This window comes from Oreochromis aureus, linkage group 16 (assembly GCF_013358895.1).
Source record: "Oreochromis aureus strain Israel breed Guangdong linkage group 16, ZZ_aureus, whole genome shotgun sequence".
NCBI lineage: Eukaryota > Metazoa > Chordata > Actinopteri > Cichliformes > Cichlidae > Oreochromis > Oreochromis aureus.
The window spans coordinates 33,470,555-33,495,151 of record NC_052957.1 but is presented as its reverse complement, the minus strand read 5'-3'; the positions used below and the strand labels follow the sequence as shown (position 1 = coordinate 33,495,151).

At 42.2% G+C, this 24,597-nt stretch overlaps 1 protein-coding gene across 1 annotated transcript; it reads left to right on the top strand.

Moving 5' to 3' along the window:
- ccdc93 (coiled-coil domain containing 93) lies at positions 1 to 22,681 on the top strand. The gene is made up of 23 exons (XM_031730329.2): positions 1 to 140; positions 671 to 784; positions 2,118 to 2,212; positions 2,454 to 2,565; positions 2,983 to 3,081; positions 4,005 to 4,061; positions 4,191 to 4,291; positions 6,210 to 6,246; positions 6,376 to 6,474; positions 6,910 to 6,960; positions 7,178 to 7,264; positions 7,544 to 7,657; positions 7,876 to 7,938; positions 9,001 to 9,074; positions 11,002 to 11,083; positions 11,176 to 11,250; positions 11,380 to 11,451; positions 15,110 to 15,218; positions 15,335 to 15,417; positions 15,603 to 15,640; positions 15,765 to 15,849; positions 16,170 to 16,283; positions 22,068 to 22,681. The coding sequence occupies exons 1-23, from the start codon at positions 54 to 56 to the stop codon at positions 22,122 to 22,124; spliced, it is 1,905 nt and encodes a 634-aa protein (XP_031586189.2). The 5' UTR covers positions 1 to 53; the 3' UTR covers positions 22,125 to 22,681.
- Positions 22,682 to 24,597: the final 1,916 nt, after the last annotated feature.

Sequence of the window (24,597 nt, the reverse complement as noted above, 5' to 3'; positions counted from 1 at the left end):
ATTTCCTGTCATATGCTACGGTCACGTGACTGTCATCAACAGTGCAGTTAAACATGGCGGTGGCTACGTCTGTTTTCCACAGAGTAAGAACCGGGTCGAAAATAGGCGCTCAGTACGACCAAGACGGCAACCTCATCCAGGTACAAAGTAGCTGAATCAGGTGTCAGCACTGCTGTGATGATGGATTTGAACTGTCACACTGCGGACGCATATCGATACAAGCTAACACTGAAGCTAACGGTGAAGCTAGTTTGTTCATGTTGAATTAATAACGTTTTGATGCATGCTAACTCATCCACGCAAGTAAATCCCCAAAAGTTGATTCTGTTGATTAATGAGCAAGAAACTGACCTCACAGCTCTTCTTTCAGTGGGCTGGTTTCAGTCATTGTGCAAACGTACTGTTAAGATTGGGGAAACCTGCAGTCAGCTGAGCCTGAGGAAGTCACCTGGATGAGTGACGAAACGTTTGTCCCAGTGAAAACGCCACGTCCAGATGAACAGAATCAACCTTTTGGGATTGAGTTAATAGCGTTTAAAATCGTGCTAGTAGTAATTTCAGCAGCAGTTACTAAAAATGGAAGAGTAAAAGTGAAGGTCTGATAGCAGACGGATTCTAATGCAGTAGGACCTCAGCCATATGTGAGCTATCAAGTGTTTCTGGCCTGCAGGTGGAAACCCGGGAGGATGAAGAGCAGAGGGTGAAGCTGACAGAGATCCTGGAGCTCCTGCTAGCAGCTGGATACTTCCGAGCCCGGATTAAAGGATTGTCACCTTTTGATAAGGTATACGCGGGACTTCTGATTGCTCTTTTCCTCCTCTCTGCTCTTCTTGCATCCCAATTGGTCTTAGCAGATTAATACAACTTGTTCCTGCTAAAGGTGGAAACAAAAATTGTTCCACCAGTTGAGCTAAACACAGATCCAAGTACAAGCTGACTGTAAAGGCAGTGAGGAGGTGATGTGGGACCAAAGGGTAAACAAACTTCTCTACCAAGAGAAATTCACACACTTGTCTATATAAGGTCCCATAGTTGACAGTAGATGTCAGAGCACAAACCAAGCCATCCATTTGAGCAGCATTCCACCAATCACACCTGCAGAGTGGCCAGGCACATGACAGCCCACCTGGTGTTTGCCAAAACACACCTGTCAGAACATGAGAAACACAATTATCTGGTCTGATGAATCAAAGATTGAACTCTTTGGCCTGAATGCCAAGCATCATGACAGATGGAAACCAGGCACTGCTTATCACCTGGCCTATACCGTCCCAGGTCACCTACGAATTCGAAGGTTGGGGGTTCGATTATGGGCTCAAATTGTGGTCATAAATATTTTGTACTTGTAAATCAGGATTTGTATGTGTAAAAAGAATTTGTGTGTGCTGCTGTGAATGAGACAAGTTATATAAAGCACTAAGAGTGCTCAGAGTAGAAAAGCGCTGTAGGAGAACCCGTTCTTTTACAGTGAAATGTTGCTGATGGCAGCATCACGCTGTGGGGAACTGGGAGACTAGTTATCTTTCTAAGGGTATCTCCCTTAGAGCTACGGTGAGGAGAGGGGCTCATAGTTGAGCTGCTATGCTGCCCCTCTACACTGAAAGGAGCCGGTTGGTTCGGGCATCTGACAAGGATGCCTCCTGGGTGACATGTTCTGGACATGTTCTATCATGCTGGAGAGATGATATTTCTTGGCTGGCCTGAAATGCCTCAGTGGTTCCCCCAATAAACTGGAGGAGGTGACTGGGCAGAGGGAGGTCTGGGGTTGTCTGCTTAGGCCACTGCCCCTGCAGCCTGGCAACTGATGATTGGCACATATATGAACTGCAGCAAGGACATCTGCTGAGCTACCTACTGTGGTGACCCAGCGTGGTGACAAAGCCACTTCTATTTATGTTCAGCATTTAGGTGTAGGTAGGCACTGCAGTATTCTCCTGAATCACCACCACATCAGCACTGATACAGGAAGAGTCCAAGTTGGAAGCAGGTGTTTGGTTTGTTTTTTGGGGGTTTTCTCTCTGTTTTGATTAGCTAGACCACCCCTACTGTGAACAGAAGTATTTAATGTTATTGTGCATTTAACTGAGAAAACCTCAGCTCACAGTTCTCCTCTACAGGTGGTTGGGGGTATGACCTGGTGCATCACCACCTGTAATTTTGACATAGACGTGGATCTTCTTTTCCAAGAAAACTCAACTATTGGGCAAAAAATGTGAGTGTTGGCTGATTTCTTTCCGAGTTTCTCTAGGCTGGTCCAGATAAATCAGTTTAAAGTGCCACATTTGAATCCAGTTAAAAATGAATAATTTTGCTAACTTAAGAGCAGCTCAGATAGATGATGTCATCAGATATTTGGTTACATTTTTCCATCCTTTTAAATGTTTTTCTTTGTCTGGGTTTTGCAGTTTCACACTGGTTTCTTTCTAACAGTGGCAAGTGCTGTTTCGTTGCAGATCCTTGACAGAGAAAATTGTTTCTGTTTTACCAAAGATGAAGTGTCCTCATCGCCTGGAACCCCATCAGATCCAGGGGTTGGATTTTATCCACATTTTCCCGGTCATACAGGTATACGGAGAATTCAGCCAAACTAATCTCACATGCATTAATGTGCTTAATGCATCTGAGGAAAGAGCTAATGAAAAGGTTAAATGTTTAAAGTACCCTGACCCTCACATAGTTACCCACGTGCAGTGCTGACTTTTTCCTGTCATCCCACTTGTTTGCCTGTTTTGCTCCCAGTTTCAGGGTTTCATACGTTACAGAATTCAGAACGCTGATATGATGTTTGTGATTTGTCTTTAAAGAACGTATTCATAGCCGTCTGGATGCGTGTGAATAACATTAGTATTAGCTAATGAGGTTTGACTGCTGCTGGCATCAGATCCAGTACAGCTAGCAGGTCCAGCTGGAGCATGGACATGGTCAGTCTGTATCTGCTGGTTCATCCTTGTGTTTGATGAGCTGTGTGTTGTTTCATGCCAGTGGCTGGTGAAGCGAGCCATAGAGACGCGGGAAGAGATGGGAGATTATGTGAGAGCCTACTCCATTTCTCAGTTCCAGAAGTCCCACAGCCTTCCAGAGGTAACAGACATTCAGCATGAAGACCAGGGCGTAGCTTTACTGGACACATCTTTGTATACAAAGGTCATAAAATCACTTAAACATAGAATGTAGTTGTTTATGACCTCGGCTCGGCCTCCTTTTTGTCAGTGCCGTTATCTCCATACCACACACACCGCAACAGGTCTTACTACCGTCTCGTCAACCTTGCCATTCGCTCTTGCCGCTATCCTTCTCCCTCTCTTCTCCACCCTGCTTGCAGTCTCTTCATCTCTCCTGTGTACCTTCCATTTCTTTGGGTGGTTGAGCCCAGGTATTTAAACTCTAACCGGTATTTAAACATCTGCCTGTCTCCTTCTCCTTCACACACATATTCTGTCTCGTTTCTACTCTCCAAGGCAAACTTTCTACTCTTTCTTCCACCTGCTTCCCATTTCTTGGGCTTATTCTCATATTCAACAAACTAAAACTAATAATTGGTAGGTAGGCGTAACACAGAGAAGCCCACCTGGAGTTCCTCTAGTTAATTACATCTTGACGCATGTTCAAGTGTGATTATTTTAACTGGACTGAGTTTATGAAAACAGAAAGAAGTCGTGACATATATGAAATACAAAGCCAGACAGAAAAATAAGGCAATAAAATGATGAGTAATCAAGATAAGAGGGAGGATATGTGAGCTTTTAGTGATGATCAGACCCACTCTAATTCAAAGACATTTTAGTATAATAAACATCACAAGAGGGCAAGAAAGTAACTTGGGACTTGTTGTCTCATTGTAGGAATGGGACTCGGTGTCAGAAGTCTAACACAATATTCAAGTTTTAATGACCGCTGTATCACAACCCTCACAGTCATAGAAATGTGTTTAGTCAAAGTGTTAGTCGGCCACATGTCATTAAACGTCCTGTGTGTAAGAGGTGCTGTTCACTGTACTGTGACAGGATAACGAGTTCCTCCAGAGGAAAGACAAGGCAGTGAGGGCAGTGCTGGACGTGTTGGTGAGTGACTCCACTGATACAAACGATGCTCTAAAATGAAATGTACCTGCTTAATCAGCAAAGTCCAGTCGTAGGTCGGTTGTTTAGATAACTGTCAGGCTTTTTTGAATGAACCTCGTTCTTTTCTAGGAAGTGTACAAACCACAGAGGAAGTACAGGAGGCATAGGAATGCAGAGGAGCTGCTGGATGAGGAGTCCAGGGTCCACTCCACTCTGTTGGAATATGGAAGGTGAGCTTTCACATCTGGGATGTGCATCACTTTCCCTGTTAATCCATGTTTTGCCAAAGTGGCTGTAAGACGTCTGTCTCATTTATTTGTATCTCCGTGTAAATAGAAAGCACTGAGTTATGTAAAATCACACTGTCATTTCTCTTTAGAGCCATTTGTAGATCAACCTTTATTCTTATTTTTACAACAAGGCTGTTGGTGCCCTCGTTTCATTGCTTTTCTCTCTGCTGGGCTTTGTTCATATTTTCTGATGTTTATACACCAAAACAAGCAGGATAGTAATAATAGGACTAAAATGTACACTGGCTGCTCACTTTATTGGACATATCTGTCAAACTGTTCTATTAAAGTAAACGTCACCCAATTAGGAATCTAATGCATTTAAAGTGGCAGTACTGACTGGATAAACATAACACAGCTTTCACGCCCGTATGGGGCTACATTCCTGAAATGATGACTACAGTTGTTCCTCCTTATTCGTGTAAATTCAGAGCATCTCTCAGGAGAAAGAGAATGTAAATCTAAATTATATCAACAGGCACTGCTGTCACCTCCACACTGAGCTACATTCCTGCTAATTAAAGCATTTTTGCTGACAGATTAGGTGTTTCTTGAGGAAATAAAGTCTTTCACAGCATTCATTGTATCTGCATCATAGATGTGAATAAAACGTTTTCCTGTATGCAGTGCAGGTTTTACCACTGTGGAAACAGCTTGTGTCCAGTATGTTTTCCTGAAGCTTTTGCGGCTCACTGTGTCTTTTTGATTCTTGCATTGGTGATGTCGGTGCATCTTTTTGAGCTTGACTGATGCACCAACACGTCTACAGACGTCTGTTATGCTGCAGTCATTGATGAGTTTTCAGGTGGCCGAATAAGTTAATGATGTTGCTTGGCAACCCAGACACATAATGTTCCACTTTTAAAATGACATAACATGGTGAAAGTTTGAGATGAGCTCAGCGTAGGCTAAAGACTTCTCTGTTCACTTTCACACTTTTTATTTGTAGTTTTCTGTCTCAGTCATGTCAAAGAACATGGATCTACCTGTGTGGTCATTTTGGCTAAGCTGCTCACAGCTGTAAGCACAGAAGCCCGTCAACCTGCTGTTCAAATGTTGTGTTAGAAACCAACAGAAGAAAGGGAGAGAACTAAAATGTCTTATTTTAGAAGGATTGATTGTGATGAAGTTGAAAGTTGGATCACAAATCTGCAGAAGTTGCGTAACGTAAACATATCATTCTTACACCGTTCAGTCTGTAGATTTAAGGTAGCTCTTCACCAAGGTGTAACTAATAATGTGGCCAGTAAATGCATAGGAGTACAGTTCTGTGTGCTGGATCAGTCATTGGGCTGTTCCTTCTCTGGGGACCACAAATTGACCTTCTGTGTTTAATTCCTGTCAGTGTATCAGCTCTTAGTTTATAGGAAATGAGTCAAGAATTGAAAACCTGAGATTTAAACTTACACAATGTTCAGTGTCTCATCTGATATATTGTTGTTGTTGTTTTTTCGTTCATCCATCCCTGTACTAGCCTCTGTACTAGAATGTCAGAGCTCTTGCTGTAAGTACTGTATAACTGTGTGAAGCTGGGGGGGGGGGCGCATCTGCTTACAGCACCCTGTGTTGTGGTTCAACATGTTTGTCAGAGAATGCAAACAGTGCACACTTATTTTGGCATGATGGACTGTGGTGCTGCTTCAGTGCACTCCTTATTTTATGTTTTTCAGTTGTTTGAACAGACACTGCAGATCGGGGAACCATCTAGTTTGTCCACCTGATGGATTCATGCGCTTTCTTGTGCTGAAACTTTTTTATCGCATGATGTAAATGAATTTTGGGGGTTTGGGGTAACAAGTATACTTTATTCCAGTCTGAAGTCGCATCTCATACTCGTTGTTTGTTTTGTTTTTTCCAGGCGATATGGATTCAGCAAGCAGAGCAAACAAGACAAGGTAGGCGCTTGAAGGCCTGGGCTGTAGCTGGTTACACTGTGGGTAGAGCTGCAGTGAGGTTTGGCTGCTCTCTGGTCAGCAAGGATTTTGCTCCATTCTTAATCTTTTCTTCTTTTTGCCCCTTTTCAGGTCGATGAGGGGAAGGCTTCACTGGCCGGTGGCTCTCAGCCAGCATCTCATGGCATGGGTGACGTGTCAGAGGAAGATGACCTGCAGGCAGTAGAGGAAGTGAGAACTTTATTTACTGAGTGTTTTATACAGAAAGACAAATTAGGCACACGTGTACAGTAGAGGGCAAAATGATACGCTAAGCCTTTCAGTTTAAGCATTTAATTCAATTTAGTTTTATTTATGTGGCACGAAATCACAACAGTAAGTCACCTCAAGGCACTTTATACTGAAAGAAAAAGACCCAAGCAAGTGCTAGGCAACTCCTGTCCTCGTGCCCTTCGCTGTGGGCTTTGCCATTTTAGAAGTACAACAAAAACACTATAGCTCACTAATGAAAAGGAAAAACTCAAAGTTCTTTAGTGTGAATCAAAGCCAGCGTGTGGATGCGCTCAGGTTATTGTGATCTGTTTCACCAGTCTGTTAAAAAGTCTGGAATAATAAAATAAGACCATATCATGTTCAACAAATAAATGACATTCATGTTTTTCCTAGATGCGAATTAAAACGTTGATGACCAACATGGCTGCCATGGCAACTGAGGAGGTATGTAAATAAAACACTTACGGCACAGAGAAGCAGAACATTTCTGCATCCGGACAACCTCAACATATAAATATATATAAAGGAGCCAAATAGTGACTGGTCTGATATTCAGCTGTCACTGAATAATCTCGTTGATTGCATGGAGTTAGTCAAAGTTGGGTTTTGTTGCCTTTCCCCACCGCTGCACTGTGGCAGTGACTGAGCTTGTGTTTTTCAGGGGAAGCTGACAGCAAGTGCAGTGGGTCAGCTCGTCGGGCTGCAGTCTGAAGAGATCAAACAGTTTGCTTCGGAGTACGCTGAGAAGGTAAGCAGCTCTGCATCTGGTCAAAGTTTAGATTGCAGTTACTGTGTTAGTCAAAGAGAAGGTAATCTTATTCCCTCCTAAACACCAGCTGTGTATAGGATCCTGCTGTGTGTTGGCAGCTTTTTAAAGTGTTCATTCAGACTTTCTTCTTAATCAAATGCAGTGGAAAAATCACCAGTTACCATGAATCCAAACCAAAATGTCAGCTAATGGTAGACATCTTCATTTTTCTAAAAGCATTGCTTTGCTGACTGCTGTGTGTTCCTTGTGTCCCTGCAGCAGTTAGAGCTGTCCTCAGAGGAGCATGAGCATTACGGCCCCCTGCAGCAGCACCACAGGGTGGTCGCCTCACTCAACAAACAGATCCAGCAGAAGACTAAAGAGCTGGAGGAGGTGTGTAGGTCACTGTGGTTTAATGAATGTGCTGTCCTCAACTGTCTCCAACACTTTATTTTAATTTTTTTACATTATTAATACTGACCTCACATCTGAAGCCAGTCTTGGTAACATTGAAACAAACTTTTGATCCTATGTAGCAAAAGCATGAAGTGATTTAGTTGTGGCAGTCGTAATAGTGTCAGAGCTTACTTTGACTGTTTTTGTGGCCACAGCTGCAAGCCAAGCATGCAGAGGTGAAGACAGGCTGTGATGAGGACAAGAGGAAACTAATGGAGGTGAGCTCGGCTCAAGGTTTACTTCACTGCCAGTATGGACCTGATCCATTGGTTTACATCCAACCATGGTTCAAATGAAAGAACAGCCTCATAATGATAGAAAAACACCTGGGCCTTACCAGATGGTAAAATGATTTAAACACATCTTCAACTGAACAGCAACACCTGATATAGTACACTCTGATTGTTTAACACACACACACACACACACACACACACACACACACACACACACAGTGTTTCAGAAAATGAGCTGGGACACACAATCACCTTTGGATTTAAGAAGTGACCTATTTTGTTGTCACCACAGGACAGGAAATCAGAAATGTCAGAGGTCAAGTTTTCTGAAAATCTTGCAAATGTGATAACTTGAGAACAAGGCAACGTAGGATTTTGAAATTGATACCACTGGTGTATGGGTGTACTGGGTACCAGCTGCTGCTGCCAGTATTTTGGGAGATTGTCTGTCCTCGGGGTGACTTTGCTGGGGCTGGGTCCACTTCTGGGAAGATCATTATTATTATTATTATTATTATTATTATTATTATTATTAATATTATTATTTTTAAATAATAACTCTCTAACACTTCCCAGACTGAGGGGCAGCATTTTCACTTTTTTAAGACCATTGGTCTGCATTCGATTAGCAGCACCTGGCTACTGGTACCACTGCCTGGGCCCCACTGCCTGGGCCCCACTGCCTGGGCCCCACTGCCTGGGCCCCACTGCCTGGGCCCCACTGCCTGGGCCCCACTGCCTGGGCCCCACGTTTGCCTGACATCTTTGGTCCGTCTGGTTGTGCCTCAGACTGACCAGGAGCTTAGTGATGCCCTGGACCAGATCTGGGAGGAGACTCCCTAGGATGCCATCAATCCTCTCATCCTCTCATCATCAGGATGTTCCATCTTTTTCACATGAATGTACATGTGCAGTTGTTCACACTGAAATAGAAACTGTTTGGCAAAGAACTCAGCTAAAAAGTTCAGTGAAATGTCCAGTGTAATAGGGTTTAGTGAGCTATCAGCCATTCAGATGCTTTGATCAGTAGCTTTTAATTTGCAGGCTACAAAGGTCTCAGAGACTTTGGGGAAAGAGTTGGTGTCTTTGGAAGAAGTGGAGGAGCAGGCTGACAGGAGGTGAGTCAACAGAAACGGTCCTTCTGTTATCTGCTAACGTTTTATTCTCAAGAACTGCAAAGTTAAAATATTCACACAGATGTGCAGTGAAATGGATTCTAATCTAAATCTTGAATATACACTTTTTTTAAACAATACATCAACCAGTTCTCCACCTAGTATATATTCTTGTTAGAATCAAACTGAATGTACTGGTAGTTACACAGCACCTTTGTAATGTGGACACTGTCTGGTCCACATTAGAATAAAAATTAAAGGTAAAATGTGCTGTCACAAATAGATGGCCACCTACTGATGATACTTGTTGCCATGGTATACCATTTTATGTTGTAACTTTATTGCAGTCTATTTGATTTGATAACAACATTTTTGGGTTAGTTTGTAAGTGATTTATTGCCAGCAACAAATGTATTGTTAGCTGCTAATTATGGATTAAATTTTTCTACCAAGAAAGAGCGTTCAATACATATTATCTTTAGAAGACTGCATTTCCCAGAATCCCTTTCATTAGCGATGGCAGGTCCTCATGTTTGGCTGGGAAAGAAAAGTTCTGCAGGAAGCCAGTATATATGCTGCTCTGATGTTGGTCAGTTTTTGTTGTACAGTCGTTTCTGTAACTGATGTCCGATGCATTTTCTTGGCTAAGTGGATTTGCCACATTTTGTATTACAAACATAGTGTGTGATTGCTGTACCAAAATGGGCTTGACCCTTTAATCTGCAGAGTTGGTTTGAATGAATAAATAAACACTTTAATAACACTATTTGTAAAACATGTATTATGTAGATGGCTTAACAGCAGTTTTACTAATATTGTATGGATTGCACCATTTCAAAATGCAGTAAATTGCCTGCTGAGAACCACCTGTATTTTATTTTTTGGACTCTCCTTCCACACTTTGCTCTCCGATAAATCACTGCAGTCATTTTAAGGCCAAACTGCCCAAACTTTAAGTTCAGATGAAGGATTTTTGCTTTTCTCATTTTAGTGCCACGCTTCATTTGCATTGAAACTATCATCGAGGTTCTAACGATCAAAGAACCTTCAACGAATAAGCCATCAGTTCAGCCAAATGTGAACAAACAAGTAAAAGATGAATCACCTCTATCAAAAATGATGTTTAATATCGTGTATCAGTATAGCTGCACATATGCTATGATATATGAAGACGTCTCCTCAGTGTTGAAAGTCCCATGGAAACGACAGCAGTCACATCTTGTGGTTCTTTAAAATCAAATGACTGGCTGCCTGTTCAGCTGCAGCAGTGCAGCAGCAAATGTAGCCAGTGATTCCTTACCAGACACTGGGCTTTGCCTTCTGTGCATTTATGAAGCAGCTGTGAGTAATAATAGGTTTATTTCCTGTTAATAGACCTGCTCATTTGTGTGGAGGGGAGCTCTTGTGGCAGCTAATTGTACTTTTGCATTCCATGTGGTGGGAAGCATCCATGTGCTTCTCAGTCTCAGGGTTGTTCTCGTGTTGCCTGATGAGTCTGTTTGAATGTGTTATTAACTGATTTACATTTACCAGTTCCTACCATGTCCTCCATTAAGTAAGACTAAGTTTTCTGGGAAGTTCGATGGTGCTTGACTAGCACATGCTGCTGTCTTCTCTGTTAGCGCGCACGCGCGCGCACACACACACACACACACACACACACACACACACACACACCATGTCCAGGTCTTTATGTACTCCCTGCTGCTCCGTTTGTATGAAGAATAAAATATTCCATCTCCAGACTCTGATTCTCTAATCAGAATTAAGTCCATATTGTTTCTGCCTCAACCAGCTTATATTTAATGCTAGAGTTTGAATCTACTGTGGAAGAGTTTTAATGATAATTGTACTAAAACACACTGGCAGTGACAAAATGTGTCTCCTTTCATCAGTCGGTGACATTCTGATCAGTTTCTTTGTTGAACAGGCTGCTGGATAAGCTGAGGGCTCTGGTGACGATGAATGAGAACCTGAAGCAGCAGGAGCAGGAGTTCCGCACACACTGCAGAGTGAGCACATCAATGCACTCGCTGTCTGTGTGTGTCCTGCTGATGGTCACTAGCAGTATTTTTTCCTCTTAATGCCTGTGCTCTGTGTGCAGGAAGAGATGGCTCGTCTGCAGAGGAGCATTCAGGAGCTAAAGTCTGCATCAGGACAGGATACAGAGGAAGAGAAGGTACATGCCATACTCTGGCTGCTGTCTCTTACAGTATAAAATCATTGTTGCTTTTCATAGATTGTGAGTAGGTAAAAGTGAACTTTCCATTCAGATAATCTTGATTTACAGCACTTTCTCTTTCCTTAGGAGAGGGACCAACTGATCGACAGACAGTACAACACAGGGAGAGAGAAACTACAGAAGATCCGCCTGCTCATGGTAACTACTTCTTAAACCACAGTAACGATGGTAAAGATGTCCTGAAAAGTGCAAACACGTGCTCGGGTCTCTCGTGCCCCAGTCCTGGGTTTCGGCACCACTGTAAACGATGCGTGACAGACCCGACCACGTGTTTGCAATTTTCAGCACACTTCTTTATTGCCGCTGTCGACTAAGACACACGGCTGCAGCTTTGCAGCGGATGCAGCCGTTGTGCATATTATTAAAGTGACTGCCACGAATTTCTTTGTTCCCCCGTAAAGTGATTCCGATGTTAAACATTAGTTCCATTAGACTTTTCTGCCAGGTACGCCCCACACTTTGAGAACCACTGATTTAAACTAACATGAACTTCCTGCTAAAGAGTAAATCAGTTTGTTAACCAGTTATTAAAACATGTACTAACAGGGACTTCACTTTTTGTCTTTGGCACATTTCTATATCGTTCTTTCTTTGTGATTCATGTTTGCTGATTTTTGGTTTGTGTTTTGTTGGTTTGGGAGCCGACACAGTTTGGGGTTCGGGGGGATAACCAGAGGAGAAAAGCTGATTAAAATCTCTCACATTACAAAACTCGCTATTGCTCTCGCTCTCTTTCGTCGCTGTCACTCCCAAAACAAATACCATGTGTTGCCATATCATATTTTGATTGGTTGACAGTGGTGCATTTTTCGCCCAATAGGAAAGGGGGTGTTGTACTTTTGTTTTGGTTTTTTTTCTTTTTGCCCACAAGCAGACAGCGGTTGGGAGCGCTGTCTGTCGAAAATCCCAGTTTTACGGTTTCCTCCTGCACGAAACATGACGACAGTATTCATGAAAAAATAGTCCACACTTTCAACACAGACTGAAACGGAGACTCAGCGTGGCTGCGTCTTGGTGCTACATCATCTTCGTTCATGTGGTTTGAACGCGCCAGCATGTCCGTCCACTCCAGAGGGTTAATAACATTGGCCAGATCTTATATATCCAAAGTGGAATGGAATCCTCCTAACAAGACCAGGTTTTCCCCAGAGAGTTTCCCAATTATCTATAAAACTCAAATCATCTTTTTATAAGTTACACACTGATTTAATATGAATTTTAGTGACCTCTGGGTGTCATTATTTCTGATATAAATGATAATTTTAAGGAATTTACGTTTACTGTTAGCCAACAGTTTTAGGTTTCTCTCAATGTCACCTGCTCTGGGCCCTTGAAGACGATTCCCCGTGGCTGCTGGTGTCTCAGCTTCACGTCTCAAAACAGAATCACCAATAACCACAGTTTGTTCCTCAGTGGATTTGATGGAATGATTAGAGGCATGGACAGGTTGGTGGCGTACTGGGGTGTGAATATAATTAGTCCGTGACTGGGCAGAGTGTGCGCTTTGGATAAAGTATGTGAAGATGACACGATGAAATAAGACATGTTTCTAATTAAATTGGCTACACAGAAAAGCTACATAAACACCACTGTGCATTGTAACCGAAACAGGAAATGATGCTGCATTTCAGAGAGAGCCAACACCAAGTGAAAGCATCACCCACAGGCTGTTTTACATTTCTATAATGTACGTTTTTGAAAATATTAAAGAAAGATGCTATTAAAACAATGTGAAATTCAATAGTTTTAATTATATAGTGCCAAATGACACTATATATTGTAACCCTACAGTAATAATGAGTATATCCTAACAATCAAATGACCCTTTTTGAGCAAGCACTTGGGTAGCTACCTATACAAGTACCTGAGTCAAACCTGTCTTTGTGATACTCTGCAGTTGAGTAAAAACTGGTCCTCTATTTTGCCCCTCTGGTGTTTCTGGGCCCCACGTATCTATTGCCCATTCATCTTAGCCACTGTAACACCTGACAGGAGCTTCCATGTTGTGCTGAAACCACGGGAATGGACAGCTTGCTGTACTTCTCTTCCACACCTTTGTGCAGCTCCAATAGTTGACTAATTTCCGTCTGTGCCGTGGAGGGTACTGCTCCTTGTGGCTGTTCATCTTGGAGCCAATCATCTCAATGATCACTGCTGCCATGGTGTCTGGTTTGTTTCAGTGATTGTCGCAGTAAGGATTGTCCCTAATCCTTCATTCACATCTTCTGGTAGACCTCCAGAGGGTATTTCATGTAGTCTTGGTATTTGGCTATGGAGGGTCCAGGTTTGCAGCTTCGTCATGATCCTCTCTTTCAGGTCAGCTTCTCTTCTACTCAATGTCTCCAATGCACTACTTGTTCTTAGTGCTTGGTACCTAATCTCAGAGGGTGGGGATGATGATATCTCCCCCTTCACCTGACGTACTGGCTCCCACTTGCAGCAGGATTTGTGTTGGACCTCATCTCTAGTTGTGATGGCAGTTGCTTATTCCAGATGTTGGAACCCTGACCTAGTAGTAGTTTGCTGTTAGTGTTGATTTTGGGTGTCAGAAAATCCATAGGTGCCACATGCTCTTCATGTAACCCCTTCCACAAGGATTACTTGCATAGTGATATTCCAACAGCTCCCTATTCTCATCCCTTGTGCCTTCTTGCTCCGTTAGCCTACTTCTCAATACTGGTTCCTCAATAACTGACACAGACCTTGTTAATCTGGGCAACAGCTGAGTCTGTACAGCTTCACTTATATATTTTTCACACAAACTCAAAGGTAGGCTTGGATAGCATGGGGGGCCTAGCCTGTGTGGACCCTTACATGATACATACCCTGGTCTGTATTCAAATCCATAATATGATGTGGGCCCAGCCTTTGCAGTTGTGAAAGCTTCAGTTCTTCTGGGAAGGGTTGACTATTCTGGGAATTTTTGATGATTCTTTAGAAGTGCATTTCTGAGTCATTTCAGACACTGACGTTGATGATGATGATGAGAAGGCCTGGCTAATTCATCCCGAAGGTGTTCTGACAGGTTGTGGTCAGGACTCTCTGCAGGCCAGTCAAGTTCTTACTCACCAAACTCGCTCATTCACGTCTTTATAAACCTTGCTTTGTGCGCTGGTGTGCAGTCATATTAGAGCAGGAAGGGGGATTCTCCCAAATGTTTCCCACAAAGTTGGGAGAATGAAATTATCCAAAAAGTCTTGGTATGCTCAGTCATTAGGAACTCCTTTCACTGGACCTCGATTCTCCATTCGAGCAAACTTTACACTTGGCAACCCCCAAACCTAGACACAAGAACTTCATGGAATGGGTTTCCATGGCCGAGCAGCTACATCCGAGGCTTTGCATTGCACTTGGTGATGTTAGGCTTGGATGCAGCTGCTTGACTATGAAAACCCATTCTGTGAAGCTCTTGACTTTTACATGGCCTACCACTTCCTGGCTGTGTTGCTGTCCTTCCCAATGGCTTGCACTTTGTTATAATACCAACAATAGTTGAGCGTGGAATATTTAGTAGTAAGGAAACATCACGACTGGACATTTTGCACAGGTGGCATCCTATCACGGTCCTACGCTGGAATTCATTAAACTCCTGAGAACAACTCATTCTTTGACAAATGTTTTTAGAAGCAGGGGAGACTTCAAGTTACAGATGGACAAACTGGTGATCACTAACCAACTGCATTTAGTGGTGGACAAAAAGTCTTGTTTAGTGATAGATGTAGCTATCCCAAGTGATAGCCCCATCAGGGACGTATTCACTCATTCATATACGTATATATCGCTTCACTCTTCACAGGCTCGGAGGAACCGAGAGATTGCCATCTTGCAGAGGAAGATTGATGAGGTGCCAAGCCGAGCTGAGCTCACACAGTATCAGAAGAGATTCATTGAACTCTACAGTCAAGGTAATTTCCTCCTCTCCATCTGCTTTGACCAGTGCTGTTGCTGTGTGCAGGCCGTAAATGAATCCCATAAAAATCAGGAGTTATAAATAAATGCTTGTTCTTTTTGTGCCTTTCAGTTTCTGCTACTCACAAAGAGACTAAGCAGTTCTTCACTCTGTATAATACGTTGGATGATAAGAAAGTCTATCTTGAGAAGGAGGTAAGTAACCACAGCAGACCCCTGTCAGCAGGGTGAGAAATGATTGCCAGTAAAATTTCTGATAGCATTTGGCTTTGAATTATGATTTGTTTCACTTGAGTTATGTGACTGATTAAGCACCTTGGTAAGTGTCACCAATAGACTTGTACTTAACACTATTCATAAGAAAATTTTAATTTCTGTAGGTGAACCTCTTGAATTCTATTCATGACAACTTCCAACAGTAAGTATAATCCTGCTCATTTGTCACGTCTAACACTGATGATGTTCCAGTGAATAGTTTTCTGTCAGTGCGTTTCTTAGCTCATTGCAGTGAAATAGTGCTAACGTCCTCTACTCTTGTTCAGAGCCATGTCGTCTTCAGCTGCCAAAGAGCAGTTCCTCAAACAGATGGAGCAGATAGTGGAGGGAATCAAACAGAATCGCATCAAGGTACAAGTCTTTCTGTAAAAGGGGAATTCTGCTGCTCTTCTCTTTATAAACATGCGTTATAGGGATGGAACCTAATTACAGATTTAGTGGTCAGTATCCATCCATCCATCTTCATCCGCCGTCAGTGTCAGTAACACACATTTGTTCAGATTTATAAAATTTAAAAAATGTCAGCCTGTTTTTGATGATGATGATGATGATGATGAGATCATGAGCTCAGGGTATAGACCTGCACCGGATGTCACAGCCTACTGATGCAACGTTTGTCCTGTTTCGAGACAGACAGTACTGGTATGGCATGTGTTTCTCTGCTTTTTCAGATGGAGAAGAAGAAGCAGGAGAACAAGATGAGGCGAGATCAGCTGAATGATGAGTACCTAGAGCTCCTTGACAAGCAGAGGCTGTATTTCAAAACTGTCAAGGACTTTAAAGAGGTGAGAAAAGCATATGCTTAAGTGCTGCTTGCTATTTCTGAGAGGGCTTTTAAAGTTGGAGCGTACCATCATAATGAAAGATGAATGCTATTCAGTTATTCAGTGAGCTGTATTGAGCTATTCTTACAGATAAAGATCGGTTTCACAAAACATTGTAACACCTAATCGTGTTGGAAGATACAAACTGTAGCCTTCAGAAAAAATCACAAGTATCACAACCAACGACTGCTGTGTTAGACGGTGTTAGTTATAAATGGATGTGCCTACAAAAGTGAAGTTAGTGTTTGTTGACAAATGTTTCATGGTTTGGTGTTTTATTGAAAAATGACCTCATATTGATGTGATGTGAGAAACTTATGTCTGAGTTTCTCACAATCAGAAAGTTATTCACTCAATCATCTTCTCTCAAATTAACCCACTCATTATTTTAATCACACTCCTGAGCTTGTCCTGATTTAAGGCATACAAGCATTTAAAATAAGTCCCTGAAAATCCTCTTTTCCCTTCCCAGCTGAAAGAGAGAACCTCTCCAACGTCTAAAATTCAATTCAATTCAATTTTATTTATATTGCGCCAAATCACAACAAAAGTCGCCTCAAGGCGCTTCATAGGTACAGAGAAAAACCCAACAATCATATGATTATAATCCTATAATCCTTACCCTGTCTCTAAGGGAGAGGCCAGCCAACTTTCAGAGAAAGCTCATTTACACCACTTGTATCCATGATCCTGTTCTTTCAGTCACTACCCAAAGCACAGGGTGAGGGTGGGGACATGAATGGAGAGTTTGGCTTTTTGGCTCAGTTCTCTCTTCACCATGACAGACGGGTTACCGCTTATTGGCTGCAGTGACCTGTCTGTTGATCTCCCGCTCCCTTCTCCCCTCACTTGTGAACAAGACCCCTAGATACAGGGAGTGCAGAATTATTAGGCAAGTTGTATTTTTGAGGAATAATTTTATTATTGAACAACAACCATGTTCTCAATGAACCCAAAAACTCATTAATATCAAAGCTGAATGTTTTGGAAGTAGTTTTTAGTTTGTTTTTAGTTTTAGCTATTTTAGGGGATATCTGTGTGTGCAGGTGACTATTACTGTGCATAATTATTAGGCAACTTAACAAAAACAAATATATACCCATTTCAATTATTTATTTTTACCAGTGAAACCAACATAACATCTCCACATTCACAAATATACATTTCTGACATTCAAAAACAAAACAAAAACAAATCAGCGACCAATATAGCCACCTTTCTTTGCAAGGACACTCAAAAGCCTGCCATCCATGGATTCTGTCAGTGTTTTGATCTGTTCACCATCAACATTGCGTGCAGCAGCAACCACAGCCTCCCAGACACTGTTCAGAGAGGTACTGTTTTCCTCCTTGTAAATCTCACATTTGATGATGGACCACAGGTTCTCAATGGGGTTCAGATCAGGTGAACAAGGAGGCCATGTCATTAGTTTTCTTCTTTTATACCCTTTCTTGCCAGCCACGCTGTGGAGTACTTGGACGCGTGTGATGGAGCATTGTCCTGCATGAAAATCATGTTTTTCTTGAAGGATGCAGACTTCTTCCTGTACCACTGCTTGAAGAAGGTGTCTTCCAGAAACTGGCAGTAGGACTGGGAGTTGAGCTTGACTCCATCCTCAACCCGAAAAGGCCCCACAAGCTCACCTTGATGATACCAGCCCAAACCAGTACTCCACCTCCACCTTGCTGGCGTCTGAGTGGGACTGGAGCTCTCTGCCCTTACCAATCCAGCCACGGGCCCATCCATCTGGCCCATCAAGACTCACTCTCATTTCATCAGTCCATAAAACCTTAGAAAAATCAGTCTTGAGATATTTCTTGGCCCAGTCTTGACGTTTCAGCTTGTGTGTCTTGTTCAGTGGTGGTCGTCTTTCAGCCTTTCTTACCTTGGCCATGTCTCTGAGTATTGCACACCTTGTGCTTTTGGGCACTCCAGTGATGTTGCAGCTCTGAAATATGGCCAGACTGGTGGCAAGTGGCATCTTGGCAGCTGCACGCTTGACTTTTCTCAGTTCATGGGCAGTTATTTTGCGCCTTGGTTTTTCCACACGCTTCTTGCGACCCTGTTGACTATTTTGAATGAAACGCTTGATTGTTCGATGATCACGCTTCAGAAGCTTTGCAATTGTAAGACTGCTGCATCCCTCTGCAAGATATCTCACTATTTTTGACTTTTCTGAGCCTGTCAAGTCCTTCTTTTGACCCATTTTACCAAAGGAAAGGAAGTTGCCTAATAATTATGCACACCTGATATAGGGTGTTGATGTCATTAGACCACACCCTTCTCATTACAGAGATGCACATCACCTAATATGCTTAATTGGTAGTAGGCTTTCGAGCCTATACAGCTTGGAGTAAGACAACATGCATGAAGAGGATGATGTGGACAAAATACTCATTTGCCTAATAATTCTGCACTCCCTGTACTTCCTGTTCCCGTCCCTGACCCAGAATGGGCACTCCACCCCTCCACAGAGCATTTCCTTGGTAAATCCTGCACTTGATAGTGACTCATCCTATTGGGTTGAAGTTGGCCTGTAGTGATGTTCGCCACATCCCCATGGAGGCTCTTAGGGTGCTGTTGATCGTTTGTAGTTCTAGGGACTCAAGGATCCATGTGTGGGGCATTGAGTCATAGGCTTAGCCCACGGGTAGGTCTGGTCTTGCACTGTTCAGTGACTGCTCTGTCCACCAGTAGTTGATGTTTCGCCCCTCTGGTGGTGTTCCTGCTAATTCCTTTCTGTGGCCCCACTCATGTATCGAGCCATAGGCCTGTTCACCTTAGCCACTGTGATGCCTGACGGGAGCTTCAATGTGGTAGTGAGAAAACATATTTGGTAGTTGGATGGGACCGGTCTCCTCTGGGGATCCATGGGACTCGGTCTTCGTTCTTGGTGTGTCTCATCCATTAGCAGCTGGTTCATTTGTGGTGCCAGACAGCAGGCATGAATCATGTCAGGATATACCTCAGATGGTTTAGTAGAGTAGAGCTGCTTTATTCTCCTGCCTTCTGTCTTTCTGGTTGGTGAGTTTCTGCACTTAAACCAGCGCCATCCTCAGCCTTCTCTTTAGTTTAAACCAGGAAAGACTGAAAAAGCAGTCAGATAATTCAAGAAAACAGAAAAAATATTCACTGCAAATTATATAAATCAATAACAAGACAATGTGAAACAAATGTGCATACCACCATTTAGAAAACAGTGTGCCATAATATATTAAAACAAATTAACCAAATAAATCACACGAATTGTTTGTTTTATAGTTTGCAGTCAATAAAGCAACACTTTTGTTTCAGCAAACACAGGTAGATATGAAAAGAATGGGAGTGTAAATCTTACCTGTAGAATTTTATTTCAAACATGCAAATATACAGGGAGTGCAGAATTATTAGGCAAATGAGTATTTTGTCCACATCATCCTCTTCATGCATGTTGTCTTACTCCAAGCTGTATAGGCTCGAAAGCCTACTACCAGTTAAGCATATTAGGTGATGTGCATCTCTGTAATGAGAAGGGGTGTGGTCTAATGACATCAACACCCTATATCAGGTGTGCATAATTATTAGGCAACTTCCTTTCCTTTGGCAAAATGGGTCAAAAGAAGGACTTGACAGGCTCAGAAAAGTCAAAAATAGTGAGATATCTTGCAGAGGATGCAGCAGTCTTAAAATTGCAAAGCTTCTGAAGCGTGATCATCGAACAATCAAGCGTTTCATTCAAAATAGTCAACAGGGTCGCAAGAAGCGTGTGGAAAAACCAAGGCACAAAATAACTGCCCATGAACTGAGAAAAGTCAAGCGTGCAGCTGCCAAGATGCCACTTGCCACCAGTCTGGCCATATTTCAGAGCTGCAACATCACTGAGTGCCCAAAAGCACAAGGTGTGCAATACTCAGAGACATGGCCAAGGTAAGAAAGGCTGAAAGACGACCACCACTGAACAAGACACACAAGCTGAAACGTCAAGACTGGGCCAAGAAATATCTCAAGACTGATTTTTCTAAGGTTTTATGGACTGATGAAATGAGAGTGAGTCTTGATGGGCCAGATGGATGGGCCCGTGGCTGGATTGGTAAAGGGCAGAGAGCTCCAGTCCCACTCAGACGCCAGCAAGGTGGAGGTGGAGTACTGGTTTGGGCTGGTATCATCAAAGATGAGCTTGTGGGGCCTTTTCGGGTTGAGGATGGAGTCAAGCTCAACTCCCAGTCCTACTGCCAGTTTCTGGAAGACACCTTCTTCAAGCAGTGGTACAGGAAGAAGTCTGCATCCTTCAAGAAAAACATGATTTTCATGCAGGACAATGCTCCATCACACGCGTCCAAGTACTCCACAGCGTGGCTGGCAAGAAAGGGTATAAAAGAAGAAAAACTAATGACATGGCCTCCTTGTTCACCTGATCTGAACCCCATTGAGAACCTGTGGTCCATCATCAAATGTGAGATTTACAAGGAGGGAAAACAGTACACCTCTCTGAACAGTGTCTGGGAGGCTGTGGTTGCTGCTGCACGCAATGTTGATGGTGAACAGATCAAAACACTGACAGAATCCATGGATGGCAGGCTTTTGAGTGTCCTTGCAAAGAAAGGTGGCTATATTGGTCGCTGATTTGTTTTTGTTTTGTTTCTGAATGTCAGAAATGTATATTTGTGAATGTGGAGATGTTATATTGGTTTCACTGGTAAAAATAAATAATTGAAATGGGTATATATTTGTTTTTGTTAAGTTGCCTAATAATTATGCACAGTAATAGTCACCTGCACACACAGATATCCCCTAAAATAGCTCAAACTAAAAACAAACTAAGAACTACTTCCAAAAACATTCAGCTTTGATATTAATGAGTTTTTTGGGTTCATTGAGAACATGGTTGTTGTTCAATAATAAAATTATTCCTCAAAAATACAACTTGCCTAATAATTCTGCACTCCCTGTAACTGAAATACCAAGAGAAAAGAAGAAAAGAACAAAACTTAAAAAACATCAAGTTTTCATGTAAATCTCTATGTCGACACAATGTGTGTGCTCAAAAAGCAGTAGGCTGAAGTTTTAATATGACTGTAAAACATAGATAATGTCACCAGATTATATCAGCTGTGTGGTTGTGGACACAACCATCACGACTTGTTTATGCCTCCCAGTGTTTGCATTGGGTGGCTGCGTTTGGAGCTTTCCAAACACAGAGTTGAAGAGTGCCATCTAGTGGACAAACTGTGCAGTGCCAACAAATAACATTGTTAAAAGGTGTTTCTCCCATGTTTAGGTGTGTGTTGTTGTTGTTTTTTAATATATATATGTATATATCTTTGTTTTTTCCTGTGTATTTCCCTTAATAACAGTCGATACCTATAGATCACAGCTAACATTACATAGCTAACACCAGCCAATAATATCAACCCACTGATTGGCCTGACTCTAATGAAAAATGTTTAAATCCAAAAGATTTGCAGATTTGATTTGAGCTGTTGTTTTGATTACCATAAAGAGTCGGCTCAGAATTGAAAAGAGTTTGCAGTAAGTCACAGGTCAGGATTGAGTGGATTGAAATTAGGCTTTCTACTGAAAAATGATCATTACTTCCTAGTTTCTACTACAGGTCTGCCTTAAATAAAGGCTTTTTACTTTCTGCTGTTGAGGTCTATAAAGGCCACAATCTGTATTTCAGGAAATCTATAAAAATTTTCACCAATGACCCTGTAAATGTAATGATGATGTAACAATAATAACTTTTTTCCTTTTTTTTTTCACTAGGAGTGTCGGAAGAACGAGATGCTACTGTCTAAACTGAGAGCTAAAGGAGCCTCTTAGCTCTGACCATACTGTTAGTGTGTTTCATTCAAAGTAATAAATATGATGCAAACCAGTTACAGATCTAATTACTTGGATGACTTTCATATAAAATCCTGGACATGAAACGTGTTCTTCACATGTGCCACATGCAGCAGACTGGACAACATAAATGCAAATCATTGTTTTAATCACGTTCTGGAACATCATAGTGATCACTAATTAAGACCACGATCAGCCAGTTCTACCTAAAGTTTTACATTTCATGGTGACCTTAACAATAACAAACTTAACCAGAGCTCCACAACAGTCTTGCAAATCATGACACTGTGTTTAATAATAATGGGCAAGTCTTACTAACCCCCCACACTGCACTGACTGTGAAGTATACGTATGTCTTTATGTTGATCATGAAGTCAGGCTGCAACAGTGAAGAGAATCCCAGACCTTGTAATAATGATGTTCTTGTTTTGGAGAGTTTCCTGGTGTATTTACATGCCTCTGAAGATTGTCTTCCATGTACCATCCAGTCACCATGGATGCAGTGTTTAATGAATAAAGAAGTGCTTATACAAACAGCTGAAATGACTGTGGTCTGTCTCATCTCAGATAGGATCTAACTAGTGCTGGGTATCGGTTTCTATAACTGATTCGATTCCAGTTCACAAGGTCCCGATTCGATTCAGTTTTGCCTCAGACAGAAATATTATAATTCTGATCAGTTATCATTACTGACACTGTGAGACTTCATCAGAGAAGCAACACAGCAGATGCCTTTGTGTCAAAGTAACTGAGGAGAAAACACAGAAAAACATGAAGGAGATTTTGCTGGCCTGGCTTTTTATAGCAGATAACCTTAAAAATATTCTGCAGTAGAACAAAAACTGAAAAAAACCATGAATCAACATCTGAACATTTCCTGATGCTGCTGAAGTGAAGCAGAGCAAAGTTACAGAGGTTTGATTACAGACACAGCTGAGCGTTTAGCATAATTTTAAAAAGCTTACATTTCTATGGTATTGAAGAGCAGAGATGAGGCTTTCTATCCATCCAACCTCACCTCTGGCGCCGGTGCCCACCTCTCAAATTGAGATGCATGTAGACATCGAGGATTCTCAGGAGCCGCCTGCTGCTGCTCTCTGGCAGGAAGCACCATGCCCCTCCTGTGTTTTAAATGCACTTTAGAACAGCACACAGCAACACAACATATGAGTGGGCGGAGTGAGGTATGCGGACTTTACACCCCTGTACACCATCGGGGTGGGGGGCTGGGAGGAGTTGGCTGTCCGATTAGGGTCTGGGACGCTGGGCCTCCCTGCGGCTGCCAGGCCGGGGGCGGCCTGCTTCCCTCCACCCCTGGGAAAAGGGTAACATTTCCTGGGTCTGGGGGCTGATTGCCCCCCTGGGGGCGGTGATACCTGGACCTGGGAGTATAGAGTATGTTTGGGGAGTGCATGTCGTGTAAACCCTTTGAGTGTTTACAATATAACACACTTTAAGGCAGCTGTTGTTGTGATTTGGCACTATGTAAATAAAGTTTCATTGAATTCCACAGTTGACAAAGAGGTGTATGTGCTTTATTTACTCTCCAGCTGCTTCCCACTTATTCAGAGAGGTCTGTTTGCAGGAATCAGTGTCCAGGTGATCAACAGCCTTCTTCCTCCCAAACTTGTCTCTATGCTTCGAATACACTCTGTAACCCAACCCACAGAGCAGGAGATACGGCGTCACCTGATCTTCATGCTGTGTGGGAACATTTACCTGCTCAGGTGTCAGTTGTGTCAGAGCGGAGGCACAGCAGGAGGGCAGCCATTAGGACAAAGAAATAAGAGGAAAAAGGAAAAAAACAGTGACCATAATGAAGAGATAGTAGGGAGTTTGAGGTATATGGTCTTAGTCAAAGTGTAGCTGAGTGTGGACAATGGCATGATGACTGAAGACTGTGAGAAGATCAGTACGTTGGACATAATTTCAAATTTACGAATCCACTACATACAGCTTTGTCTTTAGGACTTTTATATCTACTCTATCAATAACATCTCCAGTTACCTCTCTGTAGCGCTGTCTCTTTATTCCCACAGGTCCTGCTGCTAGTGCTGACAACACATCATCCACCTCAACAGTAAGTGGACAAAAGAGAGTACATGAGAAAAACCAGGGGTTATGTTAACATCCATGTCTTAGACATGAATTACTGTAATGTTACAAAGAATTGGCTACAGAGTGACTAACAAAGCTACTGTGTTTTAATCTAAAGCTTGTAAATGTAAAATAATAAACTATGATCATATACAGTTCACTTGTAAGACACAGCTGTTCAGGCTTGCCTTTATTTCGTTTTAACTATTTACACCATTTTATTTGCTGTCTTATTCTGTATTTTAAAGCACTTTGTGATTTGTGTTATAAGCAGGGCTATAAATAAACTTTACATTATTTTAAGCCATTTGAACATATTTTCACTAAAATAATTTTCTGACAGTTTGTTATTGAT

Bases quoted from the DNA above. Each gene is read 5' to 3' on its own strand.
- ccdc93 (XM_031730329.2), top strand. From the start codon at position 54: ATGGCGGTGGCTACGTCTGTTTTCCACAGAGTAAGAACCGGGTCGAAA. The intron at 4,292-6,209 runs GTGAGCTTTCAC...TGTTTTTTCCAG, and splicing joins ACTCTGTTGGAATATGGAAG to GCGATATGGATTCAGCAAGC. The intron at 16,284-22,067 runs GTGAGAAAAGCA...TTTTTTCACTAG, and splicing joins CTGTCAAGGACTTTAAAGAG to GAGTGTCGGAAGAACGAGAT.